Source organism: Sinohyriopsis cumingii, chromosome 6 (genome assembly GCF_028554795.1).
Source record: "Sinohyriopsis cumingii isolate HCF-2022 chromosome 6, ASM2855479v2, whole genome shotgun sequence".
Lineage (NCBI taxonomy): Eukaryota > Metazoa > Mollusca > Bivalvia > Unionida > Unionidae > Sinohyriopsis > Sinohyriopsis cumingii.
Window position 1 is genome coordinate 104,744,142 of NC_142966.1, and position 23,017 is coordinate 104,767,158.

The 23,017-nt window shown below is 34.3% G+C and overlaps 2 protein-coding genes across 2 annotated transcripts; one reads left to right on the top strand and one right to left on the bottom strand.

Annotated features, from left to right (window-relative positions):
• Positions 1-1,843: 1,843 nt before the first annotated feature.
• LOC149797623 (deoxycytidylate deaminase-like) lies at positions 1,844-20,582 on the bottom strand. Its single transcript, XM_089960446.1, has 5 exons — positions 20,501-20,582; positions 9,075-9,168; positions 7,292-7,427; positions 4,709-4,922; positions 1,844-2,081 (listed from the first exon to the last, which is right to left on the bottom strand). Exons 1-5 carry the CDS (start codon positions 20,524-20,526, stop codon positions 1,955-1,957), a joined length of 597 nt encoding a protein of 198 aa, XP_089816572.1. The 5' UTR covers positions 20,527-20,582; the 3' UTR covers positions 1,844-1,954.
• A 30-nt stretch (positions 20,583-20,612) lies between these two features.
• On the top strand, positions 20,613-22,410 carry LOC149797624 (uncharacterized). The gene is made up of 2 exons (XM_089960447.1): positions 20,613-20,852; positions 21,533-22,410. The coding sequence occupies exons 1-2, from the start codon at positions 20,759-20,761 to the stop codon at positions 21,652-21,654; spliced, it is 216 nt and encodes a 71-aa protein (XP_089816573.1). The 5' UTR covers positions 20,613-20,758; the 3' UTR covers positions 21,655-22,410.
• Positions 22,411-23,017: the final 607 nt, after the last annotated feature.

A 23,017-nucleotide genomic window follows, 5' to 3' on the forward strand; every position in this document is an offset into this window, starting at 1 on the left:
AACTACACATTGTACATGACTCTAGCATGGACCCTATGCATGGTTTGAATGCTAACAAGACTGCAGATTGAAAATGCTGGAAACTTTTCAACAAGGCAGATGGGGCTATGAGCACCCTTTTTAGGAACACTGACCAACATGTTGAGAAGAATTCATCAACAGACAAGTTCCAGTCTTGGCATGAAGTAGCCAGCTCAGCTGAACTGTTATTACATCAAAAGTGTACCAAGATCACAATTCCTGTTGCATTGTATATGTTAGAGTAAATCATGATCTCTGAAGAGATGGAGAGTCTAGCTAGAGATTGATTTATCAACACAGAAATATGTGATTCAATATGTACCACTCATGAAAGATTGTAAATTAGAGATTTGTTTCAGGGAAACTAATTAATCAGCAGCTGATACATACAGTATAACTAAACAGCTCTTTGCTTATCGAGATTAGAATACGATTTCCCTGAGAGAATTGTATAGTATGGGATCTAACGAAGCTGCTGTAATAATACAGAAGAATGGTGGTGTAGAATATTTCTGAAGAATCACGTTGCTTGCTCAAGATGCAATCTGTGATTCAATATCTTGCACTTGCTTCCTTCCATCTCGTTTCTTTTTAATATAAATAAACTTAAGTTTGACAATTTAAATATTTTAATATTAAATCACCTTCTTTTAACCATAAAAAATGTCCTTTGGAGTCAAGAGGTAAAAGAGCACTGAGACAGATGTAAAGTCCCAGAATTTTGTTTGCTAAAGAAGTAAGCTGCTACGTAATGCTGCTAATGTACAGTTATGGCAAATTCCAACTGTTCAGTATGGAATATGTTCTGACCTCCCCTTACCCTGAAATCAAAAGAATTCTTCCTCACTCCTATTGCAAACTATTCATAAAATTCGGTAACTGTAGATGGCTCAAACCCAGTTGATTATTTTCTTTCTGTCACAGTGACTTGACCTCTGAACCTCAAAATCAATTATTTTTCCCTTACCCCATTTGCAAGCCATCCAAAACTGGGTGACTGTAAATGGTGAAGAACTTCAAGTCATTTAACAGGAACCCTTTTCTTCTTACAGTCTCGGATTCAGCCAATGTAGGTATGTGAGAATGCTTGCCAGTAGCTTCTCATGGGTCGGTGGTTCTTTCTGGGATTTTCCCCAGTTCTTCCTCCACCATTAATACTGGCCGCCATGTATAGCCTATCGTGTGCTGAAAAATGGCATTAAACCCTAAAACAACAACTTCTTACATTAATTCATCATAACCATTTGATCCCAAAATCAACAGGGTTCTTCCTCGCCCCAAGTGCAAGTCATCTACTTCATAACTGTAAATGCTGCACAACTCAATTATGCAGAAATTAAATTGACAACAGAAAGCTGGATGGACAAAATCATTACAAAGTATGCTACACCCATTCATAGTTATACAAAATGTGGCAGAACAAAACTTGCTGGCCTAATTTTAAGTATAAACATAAACTTTTTTTAAAGTTAGGTTTGATAAAACACGAAACACCCCTTTTTTAGTGTTATGCAAATGTGAGGTACAAACGAGTTCAAGATATCTGTAATGTAAAGGTAAATGATGATCAAATTATAGATCTATAAGCCAGTATACACTCTTAGAAAAGTAAACAATATTATGTCTGAATTCTCCTGCTATATTTAGCTGGGTTAACTAGCCTGTTCATTTTAAAGGCAGCATCATTCTTTTGGAGAAAAGCTTTTAAAGCTTGGAGCGAATGGGATGTCGGTACAAAACAAATGCAGATATCAGACAATAGGTGAATCTAAAATTAAAATACATTTTATTTCCTTTGAGTAAGTAATAACAACATCCAAGATATGTAACAAGGCAATTCTTTTTAATTTCATTTAAAAATATAAAATAAAGCACCATGATCTTTTTATTGTAATACAGATTTCCAACAGTCCAGCCATAAATGTCAAACAACTCAATGTTTCACAACACCATTACCATTTAAACTCAAAGCATCAATCTCTGGGACACTGCCATTTATAATCAGATTATCAATCACACTGAAGTCAATTATAATTTTGCTTCTTTTTGGGATGTGTTGCCTGGAAAGAAACAAAAAAAAAAACCTTTAAATCTAGGTCCAATATTGTAAAATATCAATAAATTTTAAGAGTAAGCTGAATTTGCTTTCTTTTTTACGGGGTACCAATTTAAATAGATTTCATGCTTGCTAAAAACCATGAATTTTTAGTGCCAACAAACCATGATCTTTCTGTGCAAAAGGTAAGATCCGTTCCCAAAACCACATAATTAAGTACCAACAAAAATGTTTTGGATTGTTGTTTTTTTTTCAAAAAATGATAACCATGAAGATAAATAATTAACAGTATCAACAAATAACTAAATTCATCATGATGTAAGACTCCATTTTCCAAATTAGGTTGTGAACAAATAAATGGACAAAAAAATCTGCAACTGATGAATCTGGGCTAAACCAGTTAAACATAGACAGCAATTGAAATTCATTGATGTCAATGACTATAAACAAGTTAAACATGGACAACAATTGTAATTCATTCATTTCAATGACAATAAACCAGTTAAACATGGAGAACAATTGCAATTCATTCACGTCAATGACAATAAACCAGTTAAACATGGACAACAATTGCAATTCATTCATTTCAATGACAATAAACCAGTTAAACATGGACAGTAATTGCAATTCATTATATCAATGACTATAAACTAGTTAAACATGGACAACAATTGCAATTCATTCATGTCAACGACAATAAACTAGTTAAACATGGACAGTAATTGCAGTTCATTCATATCAATGACTATAAACCAGTTAAACAAGGACAACAATTGCAGTTCATTCATGTCAATGACAATAAACCAGTTAAACATGGACATCAATTGCAATTCATTCATGTCAATGACAACAGACCAGTTAAACATGGACAGTAATTGCAATTCATTATATCAATGACAATAAACCAGTTAAACAGGGACCGCAATTGCAATTCATTCATGTCAATGACAATAGACCAGTTAAACATGGACAGTAATTGCAATTCATTCATGTCAATGACAATAGACCAGTTAAACATGGACAGTAATTGCAATTCATTATATCAATGACAATAAACCAGTTAACATGGACAATTGCAATTGCAATTCATTCATGTCAGTGACAATAAACCAGTTAAACATGGACAGTAATTGCAATTCATTAATGTTGATGTCTATAAGCCAGACAAATATGGAAGAATTTTCATAACAAATTACTGCAATTTGCTTAGTTACTCTGAATTAAAATATAACAATATACCCTGAACTTATAAGAAACACAACAAACCAAAATATAACAATATACCCTAGACTTTTCAGAAAAACCATGAATCAAAATATAACAATATACCCTAGAGTAGTAGACTTATAAGAAAAACAACAAACCAGAATATAACAATATACCCTAGACTTTTCAGAAAAACCATGAATCAAAATATAACTATATACCATAGACTTATAAGAAAAACAACAAACCAAAATATAACAATATACCCTAGACTTTTCAGAAAAACCATGAATCAAAATATAACTATATACCCTAGACTTAAAAGAAAAACCATGAATCAAAATATAACAATACACGCTAGACTTATAAGAAAAACAATATTTTGTGGAATGAGTATGTTGTTCAATTCATGAGCTTAATCAACATAATCTTGATGCTTTGTACCAAGTTTCTGCGACACAATGATCTTCACTCGTGCAGAATGTCTATAATAAATCGGAGTATAAATTTTTTTAAATAAATAAATAACAGCATTAAAGTTGTCTTTCCTCTTATTTTTATTAGAAATTTCCTCATTCATGACATACATGTTGAAACTGAACTCAAAATTCATTCATGTGCTGTTTATCTGATTTCAAAGACATTTCAACATTATGTTTCAGTCTAAAAGGAGCTTAAACCACACATTTTCACTGCACTTTTTTCAATGTGTTCTTCCTTGGCCACATTTGGGTAATGTTATATATATATAACTCTTATCATTTTAATTGAGATTTTAATTAAATTAAGTGGACCCACACTTTGAAAATTATCATCTAATATTTTGTTTTTCATAATATGCTTAAAATTTGTCCATATCTCACATAATGTCATACATGATATCTCCATAAAGTCTTATTTTAATATGAGGGTTCGTAAGTTTAAACAAATTTATATCACCAGAAATATATTCTATAAGACATAGACTGCAGATTCTACAACTGTTTATATTTAAATATCAAGCAAAGTCATCTAAGTAATGTCCAAAAACAGAACAAGGTTTGGCCTAAATTTGTAACCATAAGAAGAATTATCTTAAATATAATATTTCAATTAAACGGAATTGTTTAAACATTATACGACAATTAAATTCTGTCAAAGTCATATCATTAACACAAAAACCACCTATAAAAAGAAACAAATTATTTCTATTTATTCAAGAAACTTCGTACAATAAGAAAGCAGAGCACATTACTTTTCCAAATCTAAGTAGGGTAAATGTTTTTTTTATTCACATTTATCCAACACTTGAAACAACTGAGGAGCCTAAATACCATGTAGATGGCAAAGTATGGTAAATTCATATGTATTTTACACCAGCCAAGTCCATCGTTGAACTCAGAGGACCCTAAAAAGAATGTGCATGACAAAGTATAGTAACTGTACCTGTATTTGACACCTGCCAAGTCCATCATTCTCTTGGAGGCCTGGAACTCAGGCTTGTCAAAGTATTTGTCAGAATAATACACCACCTCTTTGATGCCAGACTGAATTATTACTTTGGCACACTCATTACATGGAAACAGTGCAACATAGATGGTACAGTTTTTTACATCAGCTGAATTTTTGTTCAGAACAGCATTCAGCTCTGCATGACACACTGAAAATAGTAAATGGAAATAAATTGATCTGTTGATGTGATATGGATTTTTAACGTAGAAAAAAAAAATTCAGTCATATCACTATGATGTCTGCAGTGTGGCAGTTTACAGTGATGTCTAGCACTGAGGTATCATGCCGCAAACATGTAGCATGATGTCCCACCCAGTCACATTGTCCTGTTTTTTTATTTTTGGGCACAGAACAGAGATCACTCGCCCAAATCAAAATGGGAAGTTCACATTTCAAGCAGTTGAGTCAATTTTCCAATCACTTGCCTGACTAGATGAAATGTACCAGTCCTAACACTAACATCTTAATGATAAGCGCCTAGCGAGGCAGCTATTAGTACAATTTTTTATAAATCTTTGGTATGACTAAGCCAGGGATCGAACCCACGACCTCCTGCATCCAGGGCAGACGCTCTAACCACTAGTCCACCAGAGCGGTCAAAATAAAGTGTGTGTTTGTGATTTGGATTTTTAACATAGCTTTAACAATTTTTCAGTCATATCGCTACAATGTCTACAGTCTGACAGTTTATACTGATGTCTAGCACTGAGGCATCATGCCATATTATCCTGACACAAGGCCAACCAGTCCTAACACTAACCTCTTAATGCTGAGGTGTTCCAATTGCATTCCATTTACATTTTCATTTCATCTCTCATGTTTTTTATTTTTGGTCACAGAACAGAGATCACTCGCCCAGTTCAAAATGGGGAGTTCACATTTCAAGCAGTTGAGTCAATTCTCCAATCACTTGCCTGACTAGATGAAATCTGATTTATCACTGTTCCTCTTTAATTAAAAGGATGTTCTGTTCGGAATATTGCTTACTTTGTCCAGTGAAAGACCAGACTTCTAGTGGAAGTTTGTTTTTATCAAGCTCATGCAAGAACTTTGCTACCAGTCTTCAATACAAGTAAACACATACCTGAGAGAAAACATGGCTCATTTTGTAATTACAGAACAAGTGCCAGAAAACAACAGTTCCCATGACTGAATTTAGAACATTAGCACCCTCAACTTTTCAAGTTTTAAAAAACAAGTTAATTAAAAGTGTATTCTGGATAAGTAAAAATATGTTTGTACTTTCCAGACTAGGAGAGTGGACTTTGGGAGATTTTTAAAACCCTGCAGAAATGCACTGAGATTCTACTGTAATCTCATACATATTTTCCAGTCATTTTTCCTCATTTGGAATGAAATGGAAATGCACTGAGATTCTACTGTAATTTCATACATATTTTCCAGTCATTTTTCCTCATTTGGAATGAAATGGAAATGCACTAAGATTCTACTTTAATTTCATACATATTTTCCAGTCATTTTTCCTCATTTGGAATGAAATGGAAATGCACTAAGATTCTACTGTAATTTCATACATATTTTCCAGTCATTTTTCCTCATTTGGAATGAAATGGAAATGCACTAAGATTCTACTGTAATTTCATACATATTTTCCAGTCATTTTTCCTCATTTGGAATGAAATGGAAATGCATTGAGATTCTACTGTAATTTCATGCATATTTCCCAGTCATTTTTCCTCATTTGGAATGAAATTGAAATGCATTTACAAAAGTCTGGTTTTCAATTTTTTAAAGTGTTAAGAGCAAGAAGTATTGCCTTTGCACACTGTCTTAATAATTAAAGGTGACACTATCACATTAGCCTCAACAAGAATGTCACAGCTTCTAAGGGATGAAAAGTTAGTTGAGAGTGTGCAGAATCTAATCTTGGCTTATCAAGGGTTTTTAATGTAGAATATTGCAGAAACCTGAAAATAATAGATTTTCAAATCCATTCCTGAAATACATTGACATTTTGTTTCTTTTAACATTTATGATTCATGGACTAGCACTGTATTCTATAAAATATTATCAACATCTTGTTATGTTCATTCTGTGTTTAATTTGTAATCAATCTGCATTCCATCCATTTCTGTTTCACTGATAAAATTAAACACATCACAGTCTGTATAATTGGATAAATGTTCTTTAAAATCTTTTCACTAGTTCAAAAAATGTACTCTAGAAAAAGAAACAAGTCACAGAATTGTATTTACTCTAGCAATGACCATGGCCTCAAGGCTGCGGCATGACTATGATATGTGAAACACCATCTAGTTATGACAATGGCAAAGTTTCATGAAAATTTTTCAAACTATTACAAAGGTATGGGCTGAACAAGCAAAATGATAATAGATGGAGATACGTACAGACAGATGGACAATGCCATAAAATACCCATTTTAAGACAGGCTATAACAAGGCAAATATTTATGACGGTCTTCATCTCTAGTTTATTCTTTCTTCCAATTTTCTTTTGCCGACTTGTATATAACTAAATAAAGTTGACATTAAATACCATATAGCTGTTTAGTATCCAGGATATTTTCTGCCTCTTTTCTCCATGGCAATATGTCATCACTGCAGCCGCTGGGCATACCATTGTATCCAATGCCCACTATCTTGTTCTCTTCATTTACTATGCAGGCTCCAACCTAATTAAGAGTGAAGAATTATAAATGGCTGGAAAAGATGGAATCTCTTTTGAGCGACAACTTTTTAGTCGAGAAGATAATCATGGTAACTATATTTGCCTATGTATATATTAACCTGAAGATACTATTTAAAAAGAAGTTTGGCAACAATGCCACTAGCTTTCTGTTGATACAGGTGATCAGATTTTTCTCCTAGATGCACAACTGTCTGAAGCTGCTATATTTAATACCCACCCACCTTAAAAATGATCAAGCATTTGACAATCATGCTCAGTTGATTTGTTACGAGTAACAAAAACTTTCATGAATATTAACAAGGCTCAAAATGATCATGCAAGTACTTGACTTGTAGATCAGCCACCATAACCAAGCATGTAATTAATGACTTCTTGCAGGTAAAAAAATAGATTAATTTCATAGATTATGTAATTTAAATTGCATTACCAGCTGCACTTGGTGAGTTGTACAATGGTTGATATGCAGTTTTCTGCCAGATGCATTTCTAGTGCACATGACACTGTGATTGCCTTCACATTAAAACTGCTGCTATGCCAGTCAGTAATAAAGATAGTTAAAGGTTTTATCCTTTGTCAATAGAAATTATTTATCACAATTCTTGAATATACTATATAAACTGTCCCCACCCCTTACCAAAAGGCACGCAAGAGAATTTCCACTCTGCAAAAGTCCCATAGAAATTTCAGACAAGACTAGAGCAGTTGCCAGGAACCAGTCAAGATATCATCATTACTTCTTAGTTTTGTAGTGAATTTTTCTAAACTGCATAATCCTAAGATTATAGTTAAGTCTGATGAGTGTTTGTTAAAAAATATTGCACAGTCAGGAAAAAGTAAGGACTTTTAATAATCACTTCAGTGCATCAACTGGTACAAATTCTCTAGCATATGAGGCTAGAGTCAAACCTGTCTCAAGTAGGCACTTACTGGAAGTAAGAAAAGTGACTTATCAAGACTTGCTAAGAGAAATAATATGTGGTTCAGATGCTATTTTAATGGCCCTGACCACTTAACTTATTATCACAAAAAAATGAAATGTTACAGACTGCCCCATTTTTTTATACCTCTGGACAAGTAACTTTTGACTGGAAACTATTAAATGAAAATGAGCTGGATTAAAAAAGGCAATGATAAAGTAATCAGCACTGATCTACCTACTCAATTTCATTTAGACAAAACAGAAGAACAACTTTCATTCATGCCAGTGGAAAATCATCCTCAGTGAACCAAACGTAAAATCTCATGTTAGTGGATTCTACCAGGCTAGTTTGTATAGGACTTGCTGAAGGCGGTAACATTTATGGTCATAAATAAACCATCTAATAATGAGCAACTCAGGTCTGACTTAAAATCTCTGTAAATCCTGGAGATTTCAATGTGTGGTGGGTAGCACTTCAGTGGAAAATTGTCAGTACACTGTTTACTCTATCTTGCTATTCATATGTGAGACAAAAAAACCAGCTTAACTAACACAACATCATGCTTGCCCTTCATACCAATTATAAACAATTGAATAATTTCGACTTTGCATTACCATTTTAATGTAATCGGACTAATCACCTGGGTAGAAACATTAACAGCTTCCAACAAGTATAGATACTGGATATTATTTTGAGTCCTTTTTTAATACCTGTGTCCTTGGGTCTTTACTCCTTTGGGCGGAGAGGAAAGCAATGGACATGAAGTAGTCTGGCCATTCCAAGTAATCTTTCCTTTTCTGGGACCTGTTCATGGAAAAGAAATAATGTTACTACTCATTTGCAGATCTGTAAATTTGTAAATTGAGTTTATGCTGTGTCTTCAATAAGTGTCTTAAATAATGCTGCCTCAAAAATACATTCTGCTTTTACAACTCTCAAAAACTATGGAGCTTATTCAACTTATCCAATTAAATACATAGTGAATACTAATCAACTGCTTCGGGGTCAATACCCCTGGTACTGCAACCTAGTTTTGTATGCTATAAGGAACTATTTCAGTGGGACAGTCCTGGCCAGAATAAAGCTAATTAAGACAAAAACAGGTTTGATTTTGTGGGAGTTAACACCATTTTTCAGCGCAAGATGGGCTTAAATGAGGACCAGTACATTTGGTGAAGAATGAACCCAGACAGATCAATGAAGGTACTGAACACACTGGAAGGTACTTTCTCACACACCCATGACAGTTACTAAAGCTGTCAAAAAGTTAGTTAAAATCAACCAGGTAACTATCTTTCCAAATGATCGTTTACATAGGTAACCAATCAAAGCAAATTTATATCAAATTTTAACTTGAACTGATTTGTTGTAAGTTTGGAGATGCCAATCCACAAAGAGGTATAATCATAATTATTACTAATACAAGTGGCAAAGAAAAGCATAATCTGAACATAAAAATAGTAATCTATATACCACATGCCATAATTACAGAAAACCGTATGAGAAACATAGATTTATTTTTGCTACTTACCTGGAACTACAGTTAAAATTCTTGTCACAAATCCATGTGGATTAATATAAGAATATGGACACAAAACAACATAATAAATTATTTATACACAACAATCACTTTAACTAGTCTACATGTTGAACTTTCACTGAAAGGTCATAAAGACAAGTGCAAGAAGTTTGAATGCTGTATTAATTCATTGTCAAATTCCTCTAACTTTGTAAAGTGCTATTGATTTGTCCTTGTTCTAATGCAGCATGTTTAACAAAACCTGTCATTTTTCAGTTTATAACATCCACAAGTCACATCGATAAAGCCCGTTTCACTTAATATTTGGTGCCATGTTTTCTTCTGTCAATCTAAACTGGTCTGCTACTTAAATGTGTATCAAACTATAATGAATCTGTGACAATTTCAAAGTTAAAAATCCTGTCTGCTTTCTTGAAACCGTGTCATTAAAGTTACTATAAATAAATAATAAGGAAACTGATGTAAGTAGCCAAATGGTTTCACACATTGAAAATATAAGATCAGTAGATGGAGGTTTACAATGGATAAATGCGCAGCAGCCAATAGTCACATGATACAAGCCTCAAACTGTACTCATTATTTTGTGTCTCACTCGCTCCTTACATCACCAGATATAATTTTTGATCTAAACATTGGAAACATGTTTTGGGGGCTGGTTACATGAACTAAATGGTTACCCTATAGCTCATTTTATTACCCTGGTAATTAGGAATAGGCGAGTACTAGAGTACCCAGGTAATGGTTGACAGGTTCATTAGTCACAGTTCAAAAGTACTCAGTCATCCAAGGCCCAGACAAAAGCAGGATGCAACTGTTAATATGAAGGTAGGACTGGCCTGGGTTCTAACCGGCAGAATTTTACAAAATCATGTTATGCTTTTACATCAAGCTATAGCTAGTAAATCTTCAATGCTCTGGCTGAAAATTATTGTAGTATCGATGTCCCATTTCTTTCAATTAAGTATCATACAACATTTAGCAGTGAGGGTATGAAAGAATAGCTTTTAATTAAAAATAACTCCATAACATTTTGCTCAGCAATATGGAGTATGTATATAGTGAAAATAAAATGCCACCGATACTTATGTTGTTGTTGCTGAAGGGTTTAACGCCATTTTTCAGCACAAGATATGCTATACAGGGCAGACAGTATATCTAGTGGAGGAAGAACCATGGGAAACCCAGAGAAGAACCAGCGACCCACGAGAAGCTACTGGCAGGCTTTCTCACGTACCAACGTTAGCAGAGCCTGAGACTCGAACTCACACAGACAGAGGTGAGATGGCAGTGATCCGTAACGGTGAGCGCTTTAGACCACTTGGTCACTCGGGGCCCCCCGATACTTATGACTAATCCATTTAGTGACAAGGAGTGGATTTTGTATAAAACAGGGGAAATTGAACATGGGCTGTTTTTCTGCATATACTGTTTGCAAATAAAATGGATTCAGGTCGGTGATGAGCAAGCTTGACAGTCATTCCTATAAAAATACAGGCGCACCTTTGTTGGCCATAAGCAAGAGTTAATGAAGAAGACAATGACACAATTCTCCATGTATTTTGGCAATATTAGTTAAACAATTTGTAGACCCAAATATGATAATCCCCAAAATGAAGAGTATGGAATATTTCCGTATCTTCTTCTCATGTCATGTCCTTTAGTACATGCTGTTTAGCCAGGATCAGCCCAAGGGTTTTTGGCACCAGAGTCAAACTTCGACTTTGACCAGACTTGCCCCTCACACCCCCCTCTAAATCACCTGGCTTGTCTGGGCAGCCATGTGTACATCAATCTATTTTAAAACAAATGGTTACCGTATTTCATTATATTTTTCGCACATGAAAAAATAATTGTTAATTTCAGTGTACGAAAAATTGTCAAATAAATAATTATCATTTTGTGGTTCTGACCGTGTATGAAAAAAAGGGATCATACCCAAACAAATTCTACAGAACACATGCTAATCAACAACCCAACGGTTAAAAATAATGTATATTTTCTGTCTCATTCTGCTGTCATCTCAAGAATCCAATTACAATAAAAATGAAAGTACTCAAAAAGATTTTTTTTTTTTTTAGAGAAAGCAAGAGAGAGAGAGAGAGCTTAATATTTCAATGTGCAAGCTCGTCTCCATTTAGAGCATACTTCTTTGTAGCTCTTACATTGTGTATTGTTGGCAAAATGATTCAGACGTCCTGAACATGTATGGGTATTATTTACTGGTAAACTGTACACAACAAGTAGGGATCTGCTTTTTTTTCTTTTTCTGTCTGTCGTAAAAAAAAACAGAGACCTACGTGTAGGTCTACACAATGATCCAAGTCCACATTGTCAAGAACAAAGTGCAGCTTGTATTCCTACAGTAAATACTTCATTTTGAATTGCAATAAAAAACATACAAAGAACTTAAAAGCACATTTTAGTAATATGCTTGAGTGTGTGTGTGTGTGTGAGAGAGAGAAATTTTGTCAGTGTACAAGACTATTTATTCTTGGTGGTTTTTATTTGTAGTTTTTGCAAAGAGAAAAAAGACATCTCTATTTTTCACGTGAAAATTCGCAATAATCCTCATGTATTATGACCCTACTATATTCAATTATCATAAACACTGCTAAATCAACAATTCATTCTTGTTTTGATTACAATGTACATTGTCACAACAACCACATGGCTATGCAGTGTTATTTACACAGTAATTAAACATGCTTAGCACTTTGGTTATTCCTGATGAAACTAGACTCAGGCCAAGAATCAACAGAAGAGGTCAAATCAGCGAGGCTCTCAGTAGGGAAATGAAGCTCTCTTTAGGGAAATGAAAATCTGTCAATGTGCTATTGAAGCCGTTGTCCATACAGCAGATGTTAAAAGGACAACCGATCATATGCATTATTTATTATTCGTAGAGGGGGTATATCGTGGAATAGATTTGCAATAACATGTTAATTATATCCAAATTAAAACAGAACAAGCACTTAAACGATAGTATATGTATATATATGAATCGATTTAACGGAGTCCATGACTTTCAGATTTACCATAGAAAATGACAAGGTTTTTATATTTTATGTTTGTATGACTACAATGAAACAATAAGACTAGTTGACCAATGGTCTGTGATCTTTACTTTAGCAAGTACTGAGATGTAATTTTTGTCAGATAAGAAAACATCAAAAGGGCTTCCGAACTCCTTTTATGGTTCATGTCATGTTTTGTTACAGTGACAGACTTCATGAGAAGAAGTAATTAACGATAATGTTTAATGGTATGGTCTGCAAAATCATTTGTCCATTTGTTAATAAACACCAGTAGATATTGTAATGACAATAAGAGAGCTTATGCATCAATCATTATATTTTTTGAACAATTAATTATTAATTTTTGTACAGTAAAACCTGTTATGAGAGACCGCCCCTTCTGCCAACCAAAAGCGGTCTCTCAAGACAGGTGGTCTCTCATAAGAGGTGTGTGAAAATGGACTGGTTTTCAGGGTCAATAGTTAGCATTGTTGACAAATAAATAAAACCCATACTCACTGTACATGTATCATATCCTTTATTCATAAATCTTGTTAAATATTGCATGCATTCCTCTCAAAATATCTTTATATAATAAAGATATACATCTATCAAACAACAAGAATAAAATTTATATTTCAGCATCACATTAATATGTACAAAAAATGAACAGTTAAATATGATGTATATAATTCTATACACTTATTCACTTGTTGTTTTTTTTTAAAATCCATTATACTTTGTTGACATGTTTTACTCAGCTGTTTGGTCTGAACATGTATCTCAATTATTGCCTTTTCCTGAATCAACTTTCCACTTACTGGTATGTTTTTACTCCTTGCAACACAAAACCACTCCCATACTCGCTCGTTCAGATCTCTGTAAACTGTCCGTCGTGCAGTGGCATATTTCCTCTGTGCTTGTGCACCTTTCTGCCATTCGTTTCTAATGGACTCCTTGTCTTTGATTACATTTTGAACTTGCGTTTTACTGACGCTTAAGCTGACTGCTATTTTGCAAGCAGTCTCCTGTTTTTCATTTCTTTCAATGACATTAATCCTTTCTTCCAGTGTTTAAATTTTTCTTTTTTTCAGCGGAGGTTCTGCCATTGTTATTAGTGTTGACGTTATAAAGACTATCAGTTTTTATCAGGTTTTTGGGAAATGTGGAATAAATATATATTATGTACCAATGAATGAAACCAAAAGACATAATTAACTCATCAAGAAACAATACATTTATTCTGAGACGAAGTTTAAATCAAGAGCATTATAGCTCGATACACAAAGGTTGCAACCATCTGCACCCAGGTAAACAGATGGTGGCTTGGTGAAACACTAACAAAAGAAATAAAAAATAATTTTAAAAAAATCCGGAAATGATTCTCACTTACTAGTATTAAAGACAATGAGCTCTTTCACCCTCCAGGCCTTATGGATTAACTGGAAAGACAAACGATGTACTCAAACCTACACTGAAGCCCTTTCGAACAATTTCTCACTGGGACATAAGGACTACCGGCATTTTGTGAGTTTTCATAAAGATAAAGAAAAAATACAAACCTCTAAATTGACTGCGTATATCCATCATTACTCCCTTTGATGTTACTCTTACTGGCAATTCACATGACTTCGGCACTACAATGGTGGTTAGTGACATGTACTTTAGTCTGGTTTACTGCAGTTTACAAATGACACCGTACGCTGGAGTTGTAAATTTCACAAAACTGATACTGTAGAAAGACACATTTTTTTAAAATACTTTATTAAAGCAATCTTTACTGTGTATGCAGTCTTTGTTACAAAGGATTAAATGATGGTTAGAGGTGTTTATCTCGATATATGGTTGTTCAACTATAGTGTTATTTAATGTGCACTTTGTTTGCATACTACATTTATCCCGAGGTCTAGTGTTTACAAAGGATTAAGGTCAGTGGTGTCAATCTGTTTTGTTTTTTTGATGAGGCGGTCGTTCATAGCAGTGTCAAAATGCATATTTTGCCAAGAAATCGCAGTCGCTGGTCGCGATGAGCAGGTGGTCGTTCATAACAAAGCGTTTATATAGTAAAATCGATCCATGCATTACGATTGTGGTCGGAAATGACAGGTGGTCGCTCATAGCAGAGGTCGCTCATGACAGGTTTTACTGTAAAAACAATATGGCAAGACAGTATTTTTGATCTTTTTTCGCAAACATAAATCTTCTTAGTAGAAATTTTATGTCCGATAATTTAATGGATTTTTCGAAAAATACAAAGTGATATGTACTAAAAATTATGATACATTTAAATAATTGTTATTTTGATAACTGGATTGTGTACGAAACATTAAAGGAAACACAAAAATACATGAAATACGTCAATTCCAATATTCGATACTTTTTACATAATGAATCTCAAGCACGGTAGATCAAATTTTAAGTTCATATAACGTAATGACGTACAATGCCAAGAGATAACACAACTTTCAGTTGACCAATAAAGGGGCAGAATTCTTTTCAGCATGTTGCACTTGTATAATAGACAGGTGCATTCATGCTCAGGTCAAGCAGTAGCATGGAAAACTGGTATGGCTTTTCTTAAAGGTATTATAGTAAGTCAAACTTCGTGTAAAGATACAAAGTCAATTGCATCAGCTAAACATTTGTACTAAATTTACTAAGCTACGTTAAGTGTAGCTTGAAATATAAGCATCAATTCTTAATTCTTAAATAGGTCACATGAGAAGATAAATGTATCCTCCCTTGTAAGATTATACAGTACACATTTAATTTATAGGTTAATTGTAAGCAATGATACACCTGTCAACAGGTACCCAGCTAATTAGGTGCCTGACCATTTATCATAAACTGGGTAATAAAATGAGCCAGTGAGCACCCAATTACTGTATAGTTTTCTACCAGTGCACATGGGCCCGTAAGCCCTTGGCTTGTGAAGGCAAGGCTGACTTTGTTTTAAAGTTGACAATCCTTTTGATTGAAGAGCAAATTTAATGCATGCACTTGTTCAGTGACAAGTAGCGTTAAACCTCTTCCAGTAAATGTTTGACCATAACCCCTAAGTTTGTTTTCCCACGAGATACCGCTCTGAATGAGCTGCAAGTGTGATACCTGCTCTGTGGCAAGTAACATAGGGTGGTTATTTGATCTTGCTGCACAAGTGACACATATTCAGTTGCAATAATAGATTTCAGACTGTATTATCAAAGTGTACATACAGATCCCAAGCTCAGTCTCTACATAAGTACCTGCATATAACAGTGGGACCAATGACAATAGAGGATTTTAGAACTTTATGCTACGATGAGGATGACTTCTTGGATTTTGCACCAGATGACATTAGGTAGTGTAGTTACATTTATAGGGTAATGTCAATTTTTTTTAAATGTGGACTTAACTTTTGTTGTTTAGTTACAAGATGCATGGAATTAACGTTTTATGGGATATGGTGAATCAGATCATTCTGAACAATTTTTATACCACTATGTAACCTACATTTAAATTCATGGTTTTATTCGGGTCTGTACACATATGATACAATTTTTCTTTGATCAAGTACCTGGGTAACCAATCAATTAGGATTGACCCGTACCTGGCATATGTTTATAAAATATTTCACATCCCTAGCAACGATATGAGCCCATATCCATGAACATTTTAAATAACATTTTTTTAAAAATTTAATAATGTTTAACTTATAGCTTATTATATATTATACCAGATATTTGACTACCATATTTACCAGCCTATAAGTCGAAGCGGAGTATAAGTCAAATCAGCAAATCTGGCAAACTTTCCATTATTCATACTTATATAAGCAGATGCTGAGTATAAGATGAGGCCAGATTAACACCTCTGATTGTGTTTTTCATGTTGTTCCACACAGCATCAGAATTTTTATCCTACCTGAAACTCAGTAACCTTTCCGGTCAGGATCATTAAATGTAAGTAAAAGTACCTAACTTGTTTCACAAGTATTTTAAATGCATTATGTACTTTTAGCTATATATAATGATGCTGACCCGAAAATGTATTGAGTCACAGATAGGATAAAACTTGTGATGCTGTGTGGAATTAAATTATAATAACTTCCATTTTCATAAACATAACAATTACCCTGTATGCTATTTCTGATTACCAGCAATAGGGAAATTGCATCAATACTACTAAAATGCATTTTCCAGGGGTTGGGGTGGGGGTGGAGGGGAACAGAGATACAGAGAGAAGGATGCATATGTATTCCATCGCATTTTTCTTTCTGCACCTTGTGTTAAAAATAAAATATGGTCCAATATATGACAGAGAGTTCAGCTCTTCATGGATTTTTTTTTTTTTTTTTAATATAAAACTTATTGCCCCAGTGTTGCTGAAGCTCTTTCCAAAGACAGAAACCATTAATAAATGAAACAGTAAATGTATGAAATCACATACCATACTCCTTCAGGGTTTAAATATTCACAACAGTTACATGTATATCCATATAGTATCAATTAGGTAAAATCCCAAGAATGACCATTTTACATGCTAATTTTCTTTGCAAGTATAACAACCGCTTCATTCCTAACAATTAAGATTCTGTGTAAAGTGCATGTACTATTCCTGTACTTAGGCGGGCAATTGTTTTTGATGTTTGCTCATGCTAGATGCAGTTTAAATTAGTGTCGGTTCCATGGACAAGTTCTAAAATGTCACTGGCTGTGAAATCTAGAATAGTAACCGCTTGGCATTTCCTTTAACTATATGGTACGTTATTCATAATACCCATGGGTAGCCTCATTTCCCTATTGGTAGCCTCGCTAATCTGATCTGGTCTGCAGAATCTTGACCTCAAACAGGTGTTATCTTGGAATGACTGAATACAGCCATAGCATATTTAATTAGCATGTAAATACCACTACAAAGCCCTGGGATTCTTTTAATAATGAAGTGGAAACAAAAATTAGAAGGAAGTGCTTAACTAGTGATATTAATTGATAATGGAATATTGTACTGCACTTGACACAAGTAAAATCAATCGGGCAGGTGAACAATACAGATTTACAGTCGTAAAGAGACATCTCTCCATCTCTCTCTCTCAACAGGGATATGGATTATTTGATCATTGGGTGGAAGAACAAAATTGTGATGGAATATGCCTTAGTCATGGTTATTCATCTTCTAACTTGTAAATTCTAATGCACATATATGTAATTAAATTTAAACAACATATATTTTTGAAAATTTTAACTGATGTTCCTTGCCTGAAATTGGATTTTGAATTAAGTGGGTCAGAAGCAAATGGTTTTGCTCTCAAGTTCAGTTGACTTACATTTCAGTTGGCTGAATGCGATGGCAACCAGGAATGCCAAAATCAGTTAAAAGCATGATAAATATCTTGAATGAAATGAAGCTATCCAAACATGTTCTTCAATAGTAGTATATTTTTATTTGTTTCGTTAAAGAAACGTACTTCATTATAATCTGATTTTGGCATTCCAAGCTTCGCAAATGGACACAGTTTTGACACTTTATATTCAAAAAGATTTATTATATGCTATGTAAAATGAGTTACTACACAAAATAGTTTTTTTTTATGAAATAGAAAATTTGCTTGAAACTGTTAGTAAGAACATCCTCAGTCCTTTTCGCATTTGATACCCACCAACGTCACAGCTACACTTTAACACATTTGTAAATTCCCTATTGACAAGAACACTGCTGATCTCAATTCATTAGAAATTTTTGCTACATGCCTTTTTTAGATTTCAACTTTTATTCAGTTCATTGCATACGATGTTAGTGTAATTGGATGGGGGATTGCTACAATGTTATAGCCTCAGCTTGATTTGTTGTGGTTCACGATGTAGGATTAGGGGTACAAATATTAGTAGGAGATGGGGTACTAATATTAGTACTAGATGGGGTAGATATAGGACTGTTAGGGGGCATAAATGTTTCTGGCTTCCCGTTTTCTGTGGCCGCTTAGGTTCCAGAACAGTGGTCTGCTTTTACGGCATATTTTAAGATAAATTTGGAATTTTTGAATGTAAAAGCATTGGAACCCAACATAATAAATATCTGGATACATGTTTATGGTACTAAGCAGCCTGTGGAGGGAAAAGTATGTTTTTGTGAAGCGTTGAACATTTTTTAAGTTTTATTTCCATACATTAATCATAAACACAGTAGATCTTAAGCTGCCAACAATTTTGAATATATCCGAGTATATTTCATATTTCTGAGTAACCTCTATTTACCCTATGAAGCCTCAATTCAGAAGTCCTATCTGGTCATTTCAGCCATATATGCAATGACCAGTGCATAGGCCAAGTTATCCCTCAAATATTTAGCGCATTGACCCTATTGTCAGTCAATGGCGTTAGTGTACAAAACTTGATTTAATAACTTCTTGAATCTATTTCATGTATATATTAATTTTCATTCAGATAAACAAAATAGTGTTTTTGTTTCTTGTGAAATGTATGTATTCAATTTATTTAAATGAATGGTGTCATGGCAAGATTATATCTGTAAGAATTTAGTCCTAGAAAGCTCTATTCAAAATAATACAGATAAATGACAAAGAATGATGTAAATGATGATTTGGGTTTGCTTCACATTATTTCCTATTCTTCTCTACTAGTTGGATGTGCCACCTGTTAAGAAGGCTTTTTTTTCTCTCAATATGTTGCCATTTGCTAACTTTATTGCATTGTTGGTCATAGGAAAAGACCTACTAAGTTATCTCCCCCTTATTATGGCCCCTTTGCAATAGTTTTCATTTCTGAACTTTAGTATTTATTAAGCATGGCTATAATCCGTTGAAATAATTTATACAAACATGAAACAGTTGTAATGAAGGTCGAACAGTTGTGTTAAATTTTATGCAAATAAATATGGGGTCAGGGAAAAGGGTAGACACATTCCACAGCAGGCTGATGACAAATGTGACTTGGTATAGCTTTCATTCTTTGTCCTAATTAAAACTGAAGCTATAAACATGTTTTTGGGCACTATCAAGAGTTACAGACTCTGATCATTTTCATGAAATTAAGTGGGACTATGTTTTTCTGAAAATTAACAAAAATGCATTTAGATAATTGCCCATCCCCCACTCATTTCATAACCCGAAATCACGCCGAGCTGCATCACAGGGCCAGTTGAGACTTAATTTTTTATCATGCTTGGTTGCATCTCCATTGAAAAATAGCTTGATTTACTTGCAAAAACTGGTATTTCAATTTTCATGTAAAATATCTAGATAGGGGAGATCAATATGCAATAAATAAGGAGCCCCAGGTAAATAAAGAAAAAGGTAACAGAACTCCTTAGTTCTTAGTTCGCCCAGCGGTTAAATCGGCCCTACATTTACTCATCTTAAATGACAAACAAATTGTTGTTTATAATTTAATACTAGTTATATATGATGTTGACCTATGGGTCACTATAGGTGGACGATAAATGTAAGCATGCTTCCTGTGCATTTATTTTAAAATATAGCCTATAGAGAGTTCATGTTTTGATTCTTCATATTCAAATTATGCAAAAACTCCATTTTCATACATTTCAAAATAATGGGGGGAACAATTCATATCCAGTTACTTACAGGTTTTTATCGCCTGACAAGGCCATCTTGATTTTGGCGGGTTAATCATAAATCCAGGAATATCCAGGTAATTACCAATAAGAGTGATCTCTCTTGCGTGGATACACCAACTTCCGCCTCTGTCGGGGAAGCATTAACCTCGCAACCATTAGTCGAATGCAGTTAGACTAGCAGGCAGGCTATCAGTATCAAAAATCACAATATTGTGGGGAAAACTTGTCATTTTTTACGTTTCCAAAACACGTGGAAAGACAGAAAATGTGTTTATCAGCACAGAAAAGGGACAAACCTGACGGAAAGCCATGGGAGCCAACTCAACAATCAGTCAATTGCAGTGATCGTTTCATCACAGGTAAGTTTTTACTTTTACAATAATTAATTTAATAACGTATAAGCATCTATATGTTTATATTTTCAAAGTCTATTTATTACTTGGGCCGGAAAGTAGGGGCGATGGTCTGCTACCCCATCCAAAACAACGTACACACAAACACATACGTCACTTGTCACTTGAAATTTGGCCATCGTTTTATTCTTGAGCACGTTTATTTGGTATTATGCTCACTTTGAGTGAACAAACTTCAGCTTTGGTGCCCTTTCGAGGAAAGTCGGGGCCCTTTTGCAATTTGGAAACCACCACCCCCACTCCCAGCCTTGGACCAGATCCGGCCCTGATCAACGGAACACAAAAATCATTTTTGTAATTTTTTAATTAAATATGTTTTTGGTGACATTGAATTTTTCAAGAATGTGACTTAACATATGTTATCTCGTGTCATGTTTGCAAGAAACTGACAGATTTATTCATATATGAAACATAACTCCTGCACCCTGCAACTGATGACTAAGCTTTACTCACAAAAAAGTAATCTAGAACCCATGTGCCATTATAATTGAACTACATAAGTATTTATACTAGTTAGTATTATACTGAATTTTTTTGGTTTTATACACTTCATGTCAATGTGAAAAATAGTTGAAATAATGTTTTAGAAATATTGTGAAATTTCATGAATTATTTGCTCTTTACAGGAAAGCCACAGGAAGATTCAGATCACCCTGATTACGTACCCACCATGTTCGAGTTCGCCACAGAAAATACAAAATATGTACAGCAAAAGAAGATGGTACGCTGTGAGAATACAGTAAAATGAAAAATTGAGTTTGAATTGATTGCAACATCAAGCAAGAAGGTGGAGTCTCCTGAGGAGCTGAACACTCCAGTACTGGGCTCATCACCACCCACACAACAAATATCCCAGAAAAATAGCAGCAGAGGGGGCGAACAGACCGACCTTAGGAGGGTCCAAAACCCGAAATAAGGCTTCTAACTCAAAAATATTTCGAGCTGAACATTTGCTTGAAATAAATGATTGTCTAAACAAATTGAGGTCTCCGGTTAATTAGACCATTGCTTTCCTGATCCGAAACCTCATGAAATGAACCAACTTGAGGTCATCGCCCCCTCTGCTGCTATTAATCTATCCAAATATTTTATCAAGTCCAATACGATATCTTGTTCTAGGATCGTGCAAATTTATTGTTATAAACCCGTGCGGAGTAGTTTGCGCTCGTGAAAAGAAGTTTCTGAATTTAATTATATCCATGTCACCGCTGCACCAGGTTTGATGAATATTTTGCAACGTGTGTGTGTCTACGCCATTAAACACAACTAAAATATTACAGCTATCTCTGATCACTTTTGGTATTTGTGTGTATCGTTGAGTAACATAAATAACATCGGTATTTTTATGTCTACCACGGGAAAAAATCCTAGCTGGATTTGACTGTTTATCTAGCATCACATCATCATACACAACTAAATTATTAATAAATCCGTTTAAAACATCAACGGACGGTGCTTCATCAGTATCTGTTATAAACTCTATAACATCTTTATTTTCGTCCAGTAATCGCGCGTTTTCGTTAAAATCTTTAAGTACTTCATAACATCGTTGATCATCAGCGGATGGTGCTACCAAATACAACTTATCCCATTTCAACCATCACATTATCAGATTAAGTAATAATTGCGTCTTACCCGATCCAGATGGTCCTATGATAATCATTCTGATGGAATTCGGTAGTGCAGGATGGTGTTTAACTGGCTCTCGCTGCCGAGTTGCTGAGAAATCAATTATATCCATATATATTATAACATGAATTTATATTGTTTACGCTGTAAAGTTAAAACTCCAACCACTGATTTAGCTACGGTTATAACAAAAAATAAAAAAATAGCGTATGGTGGAAAATGTTCTGTATGCGGTAGAAAGAAATTTTCGTTTTTACCTAATAGGCGCGGTGGTGATATTGCTAATTTGATGTCAAAGTTTCCAGGTGCTCCATGGGCTAAATACAGCGGAGAAAAACATCTACCAGGATATAATTATTGCGGTCCTGGTACTCGACTCGATATCAGGCTTGATAATCAGGATCAACCAAAACCAGGCGAGGAACCAATAAACGCTATTGATCGAGCTTGTCATGTTCATGATGTAGCTTATAAGAGTAAAA